Consider the following 16,401-nt stretch of genomic DNA (forward strand, 5'->3'; position numbering starts at 1 on the left):
TATCTTAGCCTGCTGGACCAACTTTCCTCATTCCTGAAGAAGGGCTAATGCCCGAAACGTCGATTCTCCTGTTCCCTAGATGCTGCCTGACCTGCTGCGCTTTTCCAGCAACACATTTCCATCTCTGATCTCCAGCATCTGCAGACCTCACTTTCTCCTCAAAGTTACACATCACACAACACCAGATTATAGTCCAACTATAGTACTTCCAAATAGCCTGTTGGACTATTACCTGATGTTGTGTGATTTTTAACTTCACTAAAATGTGTTACCCCATGCAATTGTTTGTCAAGGTAAAGTTGCTGCAGTTCTACCAGACCACATGGCTGCTCTCTCATTAAAAAGAGATGACTGGTGGTGGTTTAACTTGAGGGTCACCATGCCTCTTGTAAGGGGAGAAGTTGAGAAGGTAGGGCATTCATGGTAACTTAAGTTATTGTGGGAATTCAACGCACGATGTTGGCGTTACTCTGCATCCCAAATCAGCCATGCAGCCAATTGAGCTAACCGATCCCCAAAGCTACCAGAATATATATTTATTATTTCTACTCTCACTAATAGTGCTATACCTGCCTTGAATAAAAGCAAAATACTACAGATGATGGAAATTTGAAACAAACACAGAATACTGGAGAAACGCAGCATTTTTTTTAATGGAGAGAGGAACAGAGTTAACGTTCTGACTTTGATAAAACTCTTCAGAACTTAAAGGTGCAGGAATTCTTTTTTATATACACACTATTGACAGAGATGGTAGAGGAAGTACACAGCCTCTCCTTTTCCCAAGGAATTCATTCTTTATTGAAATGCTCTTCTCCAATCTTAATAACTCTGATTCTTAATGGTCCAATATGCATTCTCTTCTCCTGAAGATATCAATTTCTTGATGGCTCATTTGTTTTTACTGAAACCTTTGAGTGGCCTTTGTGCATGAGAGTTTTAGTAGTGTGTTCGAAAGACATTTGGCTAAGGAATGCATCATTGCCATGTTCCTCTTTGCTTGATATCCATATGCTCACTGTTCAAACAGTGGTAGCCAAGTAGCAATCAGGATTGGGTTGTTTTTCTGTGCCATTATTTTGTCGACTGAATACTGCTACCACAACTTTCTATACAGATCAAATCTAATTTACATTGTATACTTTACTGTAAATTTAAAGGTAAATTTAAAAAATGGGGACTGCAGAGAGAACTTATCAGAGTATAAAATTATGAAACATAGCTCCCAGCACAACATTCTGAAGAGATAGTGAGACAGTTGTGGCATTGATCATTGCTCCTTGACTACTGGGGAGACACTTAACGAGATTCTGCCTTCAAGAGAACCTTCCTCCATTGACTGTCCTTACAGAGCAGTTATTGTACAAATTACTAGTCCTAATGGCACAAACTAGAAACACAGGCTGCCAATAACTTTAAGACTATTATTTTGAACCAAAATTTTCAAATTAAATTGTCAAGGCTCCCTGCCAACAGTATGGGTTGTTAAAATTCCTCCCATTTGATGCAATTCCCATCATTCTCTACACTGTAATGGGCAGGCAACTAGAGGCACTGTACCCTGCAATTTCCAAGTTCCTGCAGTCATCAGTCAAGCCTCCACATTTGTATGTGAACCTCAGTTAGTTAAGTTTAAGGATTTTACATGAACAAACAGTTGAAACTCCTCAGAGCACCTCCTGTCCAACAAAGAAAACTACTTAGGTCAGTGAGAGTCTGTTACTGATTGGTTTAAGAGTCTGAATAACTTTGCAAACTAATTCAGCCAGATTTCAGTCCAGATGGCCTGCTAGTTAACTGAATAGAGTTGAGAACAACTGATTTATTTCTGAAGGAATCATCCTGAGGCAAACATTTATGAAGACAACAAGAGTTTTCACTATGAACCTAACAGTTATTCTAGTACAAAGAATAAATGTTCTTATCCACTGTAATATAAAATAACCTTTTAAAATGTTTTAATATTGTATGGGTTGATGGCTGTGATTGCATCAAATCTTCCTCACAAGCCTGCACTTTTTACTGTTTACCAAAACTGAGTGAACAAAGTTCCAATTGAAGATTAGTGTGTATACTAGGAGAACAGGAAAATAAATCAATGGTAAGCTGCTTAGATACATAAGTATATATTTACATCTGCTTGCATGATTATTATTAAAATACATTTTTCTGCACCTTTGAGAGTCATTAGGCACTGGACAAACAATCTTCTGCAAGTCAGATTTAAATTTACCTTTGTTCAACAATGTAAATACTCCAGTTGCTTTCTGTAGAATCTTAACTGATAAGCAAGTGGAGATTTATTTTCCCATTGGCTGATAGCCAGCAGTTTTATCGCTTGCAAAAGTAAATTTTTGAAATATTATTGAACTAATACAGCTGACAAATTCCCATTAATACAATCCTGGATCAGTGCCACAATTATCAGGACTAAAAAAACACAGCATTATAAAACAGTTAAGATGTATACTGATACTAACCACCTGAGGGTATTAGTTTCAGTGTTGCATGGCACAACATTCCTTAGGCATGGGAACAGCAACACAAATCACTTGAGGTTAAAAGTGCATGCAGTAATCAAAGATGGAAAACTGATGAATTTGTGAATGCTGACTACAAAAGGGTAGGCACTTTCTATTCAAGAAAACGCAAGGACAACACAAGCCAGCACTGTTTTCATCTCAAGTGAGGAACAGAAAACCAACTAGAAATACTACAAACAAGAGAATGAAATTATCAAATCATTTGAGATCATCAGTCCAATAAACACAACACTGTTGCTGTTTTCTGCTGTTGAAGTTTCAATAATGTCGGATATTGAACCATTTTACCTTATATGGATATGACCCAAAAGGGTCCTAACGATAATTGAAAATATTGTATTATTGCTAACATGTTGGCTCAGAGAAGACACGGACTCTCAGACATGTCACTCTGTTTCTTACTCCACAGATGCTGCCAGTCCTGTTGAGTTTCTCCAGTTTGTGTTTCTGATTTCCAGCATCTGCAATTCTTTACTTTTATGTTGGTCTGGAGCTTCTGCTCAGATCTAATTCATCCAAAATTGGCTAAACTAGCACAAAGATTGAGGAATTCCACACAATGCCAATACAAATTATGTTCAGCACAAGTAGAATATCGATGTTTTTACGTTGGCTTAATGAAGGATTATGCTGGAAATTGAAAGCCACACCCAGGTGTTCTTGCTTGGTGATAAGGGCTCTGTTGATGGAGCCTTGGCATATGTAGATGGTACACACTGTTACCTCTGTGCACCCGTGATGAAGGCATGTACATTTATATCGATGGATAGGATGCCAGACAAGTGGAGTGCTCTGACCTGGACAGTGTGAACTCTGGAAGATTTGCAGGCTTACTTCCACTCATGCACCTCTCACATTGGATGTTGCTCATCCAATGGTCCACTAAGGTCATTTCTCTCCTTCATTAGCTGAGGACAGGTTTACAATGAAATTATCAGCAGTAAATGCAGGAGAGAAGTGGCCTGTGATTGGACAGATAGCTCTCCAGCAAATTTCAAACTAACTTGCCTGTGTGTTTTGATCATGGCCTGATGGACCTCATGCACAGCCCCTACAGGCCACATTCAATCACACAGTTGCCTGTTGAGAAAGCCTGGGTTAAATGAATGGATAGAAAATCAGGTAGTTCTGATTCAGGAAGCAACCCCATAGTTTAGAAGTCTGTTCAAATTAGTGAGTAATTGCACAATTTTGTGACAATGGCCTGGAGCAACATTTGCATGGAGGACAAATGTCTCTGGAAATCCTAACTCTGTCTACCTGCAGAGGTCCTTTCTACGTTGTCGAACCAATCCATGTGTTGAAGTTGTAGGAAGCATTTAAATGAACAGATAGTCCATCAAATTTAGTGTGTCCACACTGGAAAGAAAAAGAAAAGGCAAAGTTCTGCTTCCACTGAAAAATCTAAGATAGTCTGAGAAACTACAGGGCCAGTTACCTTCCAAAGCAAGACTGCGAGTAACAGGAAAATGAGGATTCCCACAAAAAGGCTGATGGCGATGATCCATCCCACAACATAACCACGAGGCTCCAGGTTGTGTAAGGCTTCAAACACCACCTAGAGAGAAACGGAAGCTGGGTTACATGCCAGGATTCAGAGTTACCAACTGACCAGACATTAAGATGGCATCACAAATGGTGTTCATAAATTCTCAATACACCTCAATTTGACAACGCGCCAGTAAGTGGAGTATGCCTCATCTGACATCCATATGCCAGCTTTCAAAACTGTCAATCATCAAAGCAACATGCACTTTCAGATTTTCTCAGTGATTCAAATTATTCATCCTGTGGGTTTAAACCACAACACAGTTGATGAAAGGTTGCTGCTGAGGCATAAGGTAGTGGGTGCAAATCTCACTGCAGGACCCGAGACCACAAATCAAAGTAGTAATGACTGAGTGCTGCATTGTTAGAGATGTTGACATTTATGTGAGCTATTAAACCAAGGGTGGATGTAGGAATTCTCTTGATCCCATTTGAAAGAGGAACAGGGAGTTATCCTCAGTGTCTTGGCCAGAATCTATCCCCAGTCTATACCATAAAAAGAATAAATTATCTGGTCCAAATCAAATTAGTTACTGTGTTTCTCAGAACAGTGACTATGCTCCAAATGTTTTCCATTGGCTGTCTCATGATCATGAAAGGTGCTATGTAAATACAAGGCTTTTGTCTCCTTTCAATATTTTCCATTCCAACCTATTGACAATAAACTCTCTTGTAAAAGAATTTATTGGGGTATTAAAGGTTCAGCTACATTACTTGTAAACTATCATACCTGTAACTGAATATTTATTGTCAAAGTTTCAAGAATAGGAAGAGCACATGACTGATTTTCCTTGGGAGCGGGGGACAGGTTGAATTTAAGATGAACCCTGATTACAGTAGATTCAACTCAATTACCTTTCAATAAGTGGGAACATGGAACAATCTGCCCCACCAGCAGAGTTGTGTTCAGAGCCATGCCGGGGAGAGTTACTGAGGCTACAGATTCTAATTGAAATACATAAGCTGCCCACTGAGAGCTAGTTTTGAGTTCCCTACAGGCCTTCCTTAAGGCATCAAGGGTGGATCTAGACAAAAGTAACCTGTCCAAGGAAGGGGATTGAGTAATCAGCATGAAGCCAACATAATTCCTTTGCAGACAAAAATTAAAAGTTAAATTGTTCCTGGGAACGGTTGAAGCGGTACTCCTTCATGGGATGTTGCCATCATTGACAAGACCAGCAGGTGTCGCCCATCCATAACCACCCTTTACAAGGTGGTAGTTCACTAACAGTTTGAGCCACTGCAGTCCATGTGTTGCAGGTACACAAGTAGGAGCTGAGGGGAAGGGTACACAGGTGGAGGAGCTGTGGATCACGTCAGTTTCCTCGTCTGGATCAGGGCAGGTGCTTTGGATGCTTCAATAGCTCACTGAATCAAGCAAATACCCTCACTCTCAAGGTTTGGACTATATCTAAAACCCCAGCTCTACGTGTGTGGCTGAACAGAGTTTGTCAAACTTGAACCTTAATGAAAATGCAAAACACCAAAGACATCACCTGCAAGGCTAGAGAAACATTTCCACATTGGCACAGTTTGATGGCAAGTTATAGAAAACAGCTACAGCAGAGAAGACCAGCACTGAAAAATACTAAGACATTTTGTCCCATTTTACAGCTCTTTCAAAAACTGAAAGGTTGTACTTTACATTCCTTCCTCCTGGGAGCAGGCTGGCAGGGGCAGGAATACAATTGGATACCATTGTGGTTGTTGGCCCTGCTACTATCTTGCCAATAGCATAGACTCAGAGAATCCCTAAAGCGTGGAAAGAAGTCATTTGGCCCATTGAGACTGCACCGACATTCCAAACAGCATTCCTCCGGTCCCCACCCCCCATCCTGACCCTGTAACCCCGCATTTATCATGGCTAATCCACCTAACCTGCACATCTTTGCACAGAAAGGAAACCAGGAGATCATGCACAGGCAAGCTACGCAGATAAAGGGAGAATATGCAAACTCCACACGGTCAGTCGCCCCACGGGTAGAACTAAATCTAGTCCCCTGGTGCTATGTGTTTATATCTCACGTTGAAAGCTGGTCATCTTATACCCAACAATGAGACCCCACCCTATTATACTCCCATACCAGGGTGCTCTTCCCCACCAACCTCATCATGCCTACCAGCCTGGCCCCAGTGAAATACTCGTTCCCATGAAAGATCACAACCTGAAACATCTCGTTCTCCACAGATGATTCACTGAGTACTTCCAGCAATATTTAACTACAGCCTTGCATAAGTCTCTGAATGAAAACTTCTGGGCTGCTGGGTATTGTCTCTAGACCCAACAGTGACCACTGATTGCCGGCAGCATTACTTGTACCAGAGAGCCCTGTGATTGGCTTGCAGAGACAGAACCCACTCCCAGATGGGGGTCAGACACCTAACCCTGACTCAATGAACAACTCAAACAGTCATTCAAACCATTACAGGATGGCCTGGCTAAGTGAAATCAGCTCGACCCCAAATTTTCAGTCATGTATCAAAGCAACCACCTCTCAGTATAAAAGTCCAGGATCATAATACTACTGGATCATTATCATTACATCATACTGACAGACAGCTATTTGTAGCTCAGTAGCCTTATTCACTACACTTAGTATGTTGACATAACACGCATTCAAATCTGGCTTTATATTCCTTATTTGTCCTTATCTAATATGACACTACCTTTGTCCAGTGCTATTCAACAGGCTTTACCCTTTACGCATTTTACTCCTGTTTTCTGCTTGTATGCGCTGGCATTATGGATTTTGCTTTCCCTCCTGTTTCTGATCACAAAACCATGTTTCAAAATATATTCATTGTAGAATTGATCACATCACTGGCACATCTGATATTTGTTTCCTGATTTCCTTAACTGAATTGCTGATTTGCTCATTTCACAAGGCAATTTAGAGTTAACTATTGATGCAGGACTGGAGTCACAAAAATGCAAGAGTTGTTCAATAGAGAATTTTCAACTTACAACAAATAAATTCCTTTAAGATACTCATATCATTCTTTTGTAACAATCTTAAAATTAATTAAAGATTGTGTGTTTAAGTGTCAAGTTCTGAACATTCTGAATACAACTCCTCTCTCACTCTTCTCTAATAAAGCTCAAATTCTCCACTCACTCCTCAAAACCTTAAGTCAGCTTAGAAACATATAGCTCTACGGAATCAATTTTCAAAATAGAGGGATATTAATTCACTTGAGCAACATAACAACATTTACCACCATCTGAGAAATAAATATGTGTAGAATTGGTTGCATTTATTTACAGCTGTTTAAAAACATTCTTGAATTTTTCATTTGGAGTGCTTCTTGCTCTGTCAGTGGATGTGTGCTGGTAACAGTTAACCTCTGACTTCTAATTTTTACACAGGATTTGAGCAGGCTTCTTGCACATGCAAAGGTCACTTCTTACTTATTTCAGAGCTTTCAACATTGTGGATTTGTTAGGAGTCGCATTTATGACCAGCAAGCGTGACACAGATTGTAATCTCATTTGAACATAAATTTTTTAACTCAACACACTTGTATTTGTGATCAGAATCGCAGGGTCAGGTTCACCTTCGCACTTTCCCATTTCTACCCCCCACTACTAAAACCCCCCTCCAAGCCCATTCACTCCAGCGGCTCCAACTATGTTGAACTTATAACAGCAACATGCATTTATATAGCACCTTGAAAGTAGTACCAATGTCGCAAGGCGTTTCACTGAGCATTATCATAGAAGATTGGACACTGAATGATATAGAGATAGAAGGAAGACGACCAAAAGGTAGATCTAAGAGATATATTAGAAGCAGTAACTTAAAGGAAATAAAACTAGAGAACTGAAAAGGAATTCTAAAACTTATGGCTTTAGCATCTAAAAGCACAACTATTTATACTGCATCAAAGAATATTGGGAGCTTGCAGAACATTGTAATTGCAGGAGGATAGAGATCTTGGTGGGTGACAGAGATCAAAGATAATAGAAGGTGTATGAGATCATAAAGAAAATAAAGCACAAGGATGAGAATTTTAAAATGATGTGTTGCCTTAAATGATGTGAATCCCTCGTATTATTAAACATCAACAATTTGTGTTCACTAAAGCAATGCAAGGGTCTTTTGGAAAACACCTGATAGTAAGTCATTTAAATTTCATATCTATCTGAGTTCAGTGACAGTACTCTGCTTCTAAACCACGGAGTTCTAGGTTTATCGAAAGATATGAGCATATAATCTATGTTGACAGGTGACATTTTTCATACAAGAACTTAAATGAGGTTTTTTTTATTCTATCTCAGGAAGATGTAAAATACAACAAGGCACATTTTTGTTATGTTAATTCCGAGGACGTGGGCATTGCTTCAGCCCTGTCCCCAGAGAAGGTGGTGGTGAGCTGCCTTACTGAACCACTACAGTTTATTTGCCAATAGGGAGGGAACTCCAGGATTTTGACCCAGCAACACTGAATGCACAGTGATATATTTCCAAATCAGGATGGTGAATGACCTGGAGGAGAAATTGCAGGTGGTATGCACCCATGTATCTGCTGTCTTTCTCCTTCCAGATAGAAATGGTCCTAAGTTTGGAAAGTGTTGTCTGAAGAGTTTTGGTGAATTTCTGCAATGCATTTTGTCGCTAATACATACTGCTGCAACCATTTCTGGTGGAGGGAGTGGATGTTTGTGGATGTTGTGCCAAACCAGTGGGTTACAGTCAGAGGGATCTACAGTACAGAAAAATACGCTTTGGCCCATCACATCCGCATCCATCAAAAACAACCACCTAGCTACTCTGATCCCTTTTTCCAGCACGTGGCTTTTATGCACACCTGATTATTTCTTGAAAAATTCAAATCAAGTTGATCAAACATAACTTCCCCTTAACAAAACCACTTTGACTCTTTTTTGAGTAATCCCTGTTCCTCCAAATTCTGTCCCTCAGAATTGCTTTGAATAACTGAGGTAAGACTGACGGGCCCGTAGTTTCCTGCTTTTTCCCTTGCTCCCCTCTTAAATAACGGTACCACGTCAGCTATCCTCCAGTTCTCTGGTACCTCTCCTGTGGCCAGTGAGGAATTGAAATGTTTTGTGAATGCCCCTGCTGTCTCATAGAGTCACAGAGATGTACAGCATGGAAACAGACCCTTTGGTCCAACTCGTCCATGCCAACCAGATATCCTGACCTAATTTAGTCCCATTTGACAGCAGTTGGCCCATATCACTCTAAACCCTTCCTACTCATATACCCATCCAGATGCCTTTTAAATGTTGCAATTGTACCAGCTTCCACCACTTCCTCTGGCAGCTCATTCCATACACACACCATCCTCTGTGTGCAAATGTTGTCCCTTAAATCCCTTTTATATTTTTCTCCTCTAACCCAAACCTCTGCTTTCTAGTTCTGGGCTCCCCCACCGAAGGGGAAAAACTTTGTCTATTTATCCTATCCATGCCCCTCATGGTTTTATAAACCTCTATAAAGTCAGCCCTCAGCCTTCTATGCTCCAGAAAAAAAAAACAGCCCCAGCCTATTCAGCCTCTCACCATAGCTCAAATCTTCCAATCCTGACAAAATCCTTGTAAATCTTTTCTGAACACTTTTAAGTTTCACAACATCCTTCCAATAGGAAGGAAACGAGAATTGCACGCAATATTCCAACCGTGAGGTTAGCGTCCTAACCAATGTCCTGTACAGCCACAACATGACCTCCCAACTCCCATACTCAATGCTCTGACCGATAAAGGAAAGTATACCAAACACCTTCCTTACTATCCTATCTACCTGCGACTCCCCTTTCAAGGAGTTATGAACCTGCACTCCAAGGTCACTTTGTTCAACAACACTCCCTAGGACCTTATCATTAAGTTTTTTAGTTGTGCTATGATTTGTTTTTCCAAAATGAAGCACCTTGCATTTATCTAAATTAAACTCCATCTGCCACTCCTCAGCCCATTGGCCCATCTGATCAAGATCCTATTGTAATCTGAGGTAACCTTCTTCGCTATCCACTACACCTCCAATTTTGGTGTCAACTGCAAGCTTACTAACTATACCTCTTATGCTCACATCCAAATCATTTATATAAATGATGAAAAGTAGTGGACCCAGTACCAATCCTTGTGGCACTCCACTGGTCACAGGCCTCCAGTCTGAAAAACAACCCTCCACCACCACCTTCTGTCTTCTACCTTTGAGCGAGTTCTGTTTCCAAATGGATAGTTCTCCCTGTATTCCATGAGACCTAACCTTGCTAATCAGCCTCCCATGGGGAACCTTGTCAAATGTCATACTGAAGTCCATATAGATCAGATCTACCGCTCTGCCCTTATCAACCTCTTTGTTACTTTTACAAAAAACTCAATCAACTTTGTGAGTAATGATTTCCCACACACAAAGCCATGTTGACTATCCCTAATCATTCCTTGCTTTTCCAAATACATGTAAATCCTGTCCCTCAGGATTTCCTCTGACAACTTGTCCATCACCGACGTCAGGCTCACTGGTCTATAGTTCTCTACCTTATCCTTACCACCTTTTTGAAGTAATGGTACCAGGTTAGACAACCTCCAAGGGGCATAGCAATCACTTCCCTAACTTCCCACAGAGTTCCAGGGTGCATCTGATCAGGTCCTGGGAATCTATCCACCTTTATGAGTTTCAAGATATCCAGCACTTCCTCCTCTGTAATATGGAGATTTTTCAAGATGTCACCATCTATTTCCCCACGTTTTTTTTTATCTTCTATGTCCTTCTCCACAGTAAATACTGATGCAAAATACTTGTTTAGTATCTCTCCCATCTCCTGCAGTTCCACACAAAAGCTGCCTTGGTGACCTTTGAGGGGCCTTATTTGCTCCCTAATTACCCATTTGTCCTTAATGTATTTGTAAAAACCCTTTGGATTCTCCTTAACCCTATTTGCCAAAGCTATATCATGTACCCTTTTTGCCCTCCTGATTTCCCTGTTAAATATACTCCTACTGCCTTTATACTCTTCTGTCTATACTTGACATATGCGTCCTCATTTTTCTTAACCAAACCCTCAATTTCTTCAGTCATCCCCTACAGCATTCCCTACACCTACCAGCCTTTCCTTTCACCCAAACAGGAATATACTGTCTCTAGACTCTCGTTATCTCATTTCTGAAGGCTTCCTATTTTCCAGCCATCCCTTTATCTGCAAACATCTGCTTTTGAAAGTTCTTGCCTAATACCATCAAAATTAGCCTTCCTCCAATTTAGAACTTCAACTGTTAGACCTGGTCTATCTTTTTCCATTACTATTTAAAAACTAATAGAATTATGGTCGCTGGCACCAAAGTACTCCCCCACTGACACCTCAGTCATCTGCCCTGCCTTATTTCCCAAGAGTAGGTCAAACTTTGCATCTTCTGTAGTAGGTACATCCACAAACTGACTCAGAAAATTTCTTGTACACTCTTATTCTCACTATTGTAGATTTACAGCAAAGCTCTGCTTAAAACTATTTACTTCTCTGTTTCTGTGCTGTGACCTCTCTCAAACAGGTTCCTGCGAGATCAGTTGTGAATTTCACTGTTTGTTCGGTTTTCCTCGGCACTCTTCCTTCCTTATCTCACAACAACCAAGGCTTTATTTCATCCAGCCCTGGAGATCATCTACTTTTAAGACCATGAGACCCCTATTTAGAACTTCCTCCCTGTCTATACTAATTTTACGATTGTATCACAGACTTTCTCCCTGATTTCTACACCATCCTTCTCACTAGCAAACACAGACACAATGTCTTAATTCTTCTGGCTCCATGCACAAATCTCTTGATCCTTAATGGGCCCTACTCTTTCCTCCATTATGTTTTTACTCTTAATATACCTCTAAAAACAACCAAGAATTTGTCTTTATTTTACCTGCCAGTATCTTCACCCATCCTCTTTTAGTTCACTTAGTTTCATTTCTATGTTCCATCTTGCATATTCCATACTCTTCCAGGGTCATGCTGTTTTGAGTCTTTGGTATCTGCTGTAAGACTCACTATTGGTCTTAATCCAATGCTGGTCCATCCTGGACATTGTCAATCTTGAGTGCTGGTAGAGCTGCACTCATCCAGGCAAATGGACAGTATTCCAGCAGACTCGTGACTTGCGCCTTGTAGATGGTGAACAAGTTTTGGGAGTCAGGAATTGAGTTACTCGTTACAACACTCTTAGCCTTTGAACTGCTTTTATAGCCACAGTATTTATATGGCTCGTGTAGTTCTATTTCTGTTCAATGGTAACCCCCGAATGTTGATGGTGGGAGAATTCAGTGACAGAATACCATTGCGTGTCAAATGGCGATGGTTAGATTCTCTCCTTTCAAAGATGGACATTGCCAAGCACTTGTACGACACATGTTACTTGCTAAATCTCAGTCCAAGCCTGGATACCGTCTGAATCTTGCTGCATTTGACCACGAATTGCTTCAGTGTCTGAGCAGTCACAAACAGTGCTGATCATTATTTGCTGATGATTGCACATCACCACTTCTGCCCTGATAATGGAGGGAAGGTCATTGATGAGGCAGCTGAAGTTAGGTTGGGCCCAGGACACTACTCTGGGGAAGTCAACAAAGGAAGAAGAGTTTTCCTGGTGGCCCAGGCAAAAATTAACAACCAATCAACATAATTAGATTTATTTGGTCAGTTTAGGTATTACAATGTGCTCTTCCTATGTGCAGGGGCTGCCATTTTTTCTGACATGCTAATAGTGACTGCACTTCAGAAAATACTTTTTAAAAGTATCTTCTGGGGGTGCATTGGCAAGATTACAGTTATTGCCCCTTATTATTTACCTTGAGATGCTGCTCATGCATGACCACCTGATTGCTTTTATTATCAGCAGCTTGCTGGACAACTCCAAAGATTATGAAGAATCAGCCACACGATGTGGACATCACGTGATCTACAAGTCATACCAGAAGCACATACCACTGCAGTTTCAAAAGGACCTGGTGATTGTGTCGGGTGATTAGTAAAAGCAAAAGGTTATTACATTTATTGAGTTGAATTTCATCTATTCAGGACGGCTAAAATCTTGTGCTGGGGTTGAAAGCAGGAAGCAATCCAACTTCAAATAGTGGAATACCAGGAGACTATTCCAAGTAGTGACAAATTAAATGACACTCATCAATCAGCTCAGTACTTCACTAGGGAGCTATGGCCATTGATGCTGAAGACAGGTGTAATGGCTGAAGAAGATTAAGTAAGATTGGAAGCATTCACAGACAGGCAACCCTCAACAATGAGGTTGGGACTTGACTTTAGATGCAACTGGTGCTCCAACTGCAGGGGTAACCAATTTTGCCTAGAAGATGAGTGGGTGTCCTTTAAAGGGATGTGTGGAATGTGGTGCACTAAAAGGAGTCCATAAAATAACTAAGAGACAGCAAGTGACCTTTAATTAGCCACTTAATTTCCTCAATGGGGCTCCAGGCAGGCAGTAAACTGAAAACGTACCACTGCTGCAAAATTGGCATGTTGGTTGAAGTATTGCAGGTAAGCGCAAAGCTCCAATTTCCTCACTTGCAGCTCAAAATTTCCTAGCCTTCCAACTCCCAGACTTGATAAAATTCCAGACATGGACTATGATATAATGTGCCTCACAGCAACCACTTCTGACACAGCAGAATCCCTCTGTCTAGTTAGACTTCCAAACAGAGATGGAGGCAAAACAGCATGTTTTAAACTGACCAGCTGCAATATTACAAGTGGAAGAGAAAGGCTTGTATTGATATAATGCCTTTCATGTCCAACAACATCTGAAAGCACTTTCCGGCCAATGAGATTTGAAGTGAAGTCAACATTGGTAAGTGGAACATAGCAACCAATTTGTACAGTGTGAGGTCTCATCAAAAGAAATCCAATGATGACTAGATAATCTGATATTTTTTTTTGCCATGTTGATTGAGGAATAAACGTTGGTCAGGGATAACCCTTTGCTCATTTTTGAGGTAGGACCATGCAATCATGTATATGGACTTGACAGGACAAGCAGAGTCCTGGTTTCACTCAATGAAAGACAGCTTCAATAGTGCAACACACCCTTGGAGCTGCATTGGAATGTTAAGGTGGGATTTGAACACACAAGCTTCTGTCTCACAAGCAAGGCTGCTACCAGCTGAGCCACAGGTGCTGCCACAACCTCTCAGCTTCAATTCTTGCCCCTGGTTTGGCATTTGGCTAGTTTCTGTACCCGCCTCCCTGCTTTGTAGTCTCCACTTCACTAGTGTTTGTAGTCACTAGTTTGTGTACGTCTGATGGTCAGGTAGGGTTTTATTTCAATGTTGAAAATTTCAAATTTGTAATAGAGAACAAAATATGAGAGTAGGCTGATAAATGGATTTGCAGGGGAATGCACCCAGAAACTTGCTAGATCCCTGCTGCCCATATAATGTACAGGCCCAGGGGAAAAAAAATTACAGTGAGCACAACAATGGAGAGGTAACTTTGCTTAAACCCAATGTTTATCAACAGTTACTGGAGAGGAGAATGCACCCTCCTGTGAGTACAACACCTGTACCATGTTTTACAAGTGTTAATAGCTGGAACAACAGCAGCTAAGCCATTTAAGCCAGGATGCTGATCCAGCACATGTGTTGATTTGGATGCATATAAAACATCAAAGATGTTGGAACTCAGGAGTATCGCTGCTGACAAACTTTGTTAGTTCAGCAAAAAATACTAGACAGGGATTATATAACCGACAGCTTCTGACGCAAACTAAATTTCTTACATCAAACCCACCTCTTAATTAAATTAGCGTTGAGGAGGGATTGAGAGAATTATAAAATGCTAAAATATGAAATGTGCATTTCAGGCATCAGCTCTGCAGTCCTCCTGAAATATGACTTCACATAACACCAAACAGAAGGAAACAGGAAGAAGCAAACTGCTGAGAGGGATTCCAAACCAGTAATCAAAGAAGGTCAAATGACTGGAGTCAACAGTAGTATATAACTTTAAACTAAACTAATCCATTTGATTAAAATCTTATGATTTCTTCTTATGGAGTTCACCTTTTCAGGAGTCATCAGCAGGGGTGACTTTAAGTTTGCATAAGAATCAGTCTGAGCAAAAGAGGAGATTAGACAATGTTGAAAATAGGCATTGAGGATCTGGAAAATGGATTGAGTTGATGGACCACTGCTTTTAGAGGACTATCAGGGCTTGAGGTGCTTACAGAAGTAATAAAGGGCAAAGCCATGTTGGAATTGAACACTATGATGGGAATTTGAAATTTGAGACATTCGGGACTAGAAGTGTCAAGATGAAAGTTTCAGTAGAAGGTAAAATGAGGTGGAAAAGGAGGAAGGAACAGGTAATGTTATTGTGGCAGACATGGAGGTTAAAATCTTAGCCCAGGCTGGTTCAACTTAAGAGCTTCATCATAAGGTCAGAAGTTGGAATGTTTCCTGATGACTGTACATTGCTCAAAATCATCCATGACTTCTCATATTCTGAAGCATCCTGTGTCCATATGCATTAAAAGCTAGACAATATCCAAGCTTGGGCTGATAAGGGGCAAGTAAAATGCATGCCACACGAGTGCCAGGCAAATGACCATCTCCAAGACAGAACTTAATCATTTCCCATGACATTCAATGGCATTACCATTGCTGAATCGTAGCACTACAGTACTTTCAACATTCTAGGAATTACCAAAGATAGGAATTGAAGATAATCAGCCATATAAAAACCATGGCAATAATAGATCAGAGGCAAGAAATCCATGTGAGCAATTCACTTCTCCACAAGACCCAACTCTGAAGTGTGAGGCAATACTTCCAACTTGCCTAGATGAGTGCAGCTCCAGCAACATTTAAGAAACTTGACACTATCCAGCCAACTTGATTTGCACTCCATCCACCCCGTTAATTATTTGGCTTCTCTATCACAAATGCACAGCGTACCATCTACTTCATTAACTGATCAAAGCTCCTCCATGTTCCAAAGCATGACCTCAGCCAGCTAGAAGGACAAGGGCAGCATAAAACAGAATTTATTTTATGTGTGAGTCTAGAATGAAGGGACACTTTAAAATTTAAGGGTCACTCTTTTATGCATTAAAGGTTACTTTTATTGATGAAAATTGTTTTAAGTCTGTAACAGATACTGAGAAATTAATTTCACTTAAGTATGGTTCCTGAGGTTTGTCTTGATGCATATCACCGAGGGTGTAAGGACAAAGGGGTTTAGGGGTTATGAGTTGGCATGATGTTGTATATGGTTATAAGGGGCCAAGAGGATGCTTGGTTGGGCCGTGGGTTGGCTAAGAACAGCTGTGGTCATGGGTAGACGGGCATAATTTGGTACG

General features: G+C 40.7%; 1 protein-coding gene across 2 annotated transcripts in view; it reads right to left on the reverse strand.

The window, feature by feature from the left end:
* Positions 1-16,401, reverse strand: part of itga9 (integrin, alpha 9) — a 371,784-nt gene that overhangs the window by 13,389 nt on the left and 341,994 nt on the right. For both annotated transcript variants that reach the window (XM_043688825.1, XM_043688826.1), the window contains one exon: positions 3,982-4,101. In XM_043688825.1, the coding sequence (XP_043544760.1) occupies positions 3,982-4,101 (120 nt within the window). The remainder of the gene's footprint in view (positions 1-3,981; positions 4,102-16,401) is intronic.

The sequence above is a fragment of the Chiloscyllium plagiosum genome, chromosome 4 (assembly GCF_004010195.1).
Source record: "Chiloscyllium plagiosum isolate BGI_BamShark_2017 chromosome 4, ASM401019v2, whole genome shotgun sequence".
Lineage (NCBI taxonomy): Eukaryota > Metazoa > Chordata > Chondrichthyes > Orectolobiformes > Hemiscylliidae > Chiloscyllium > Chiloscyllium plagiosum.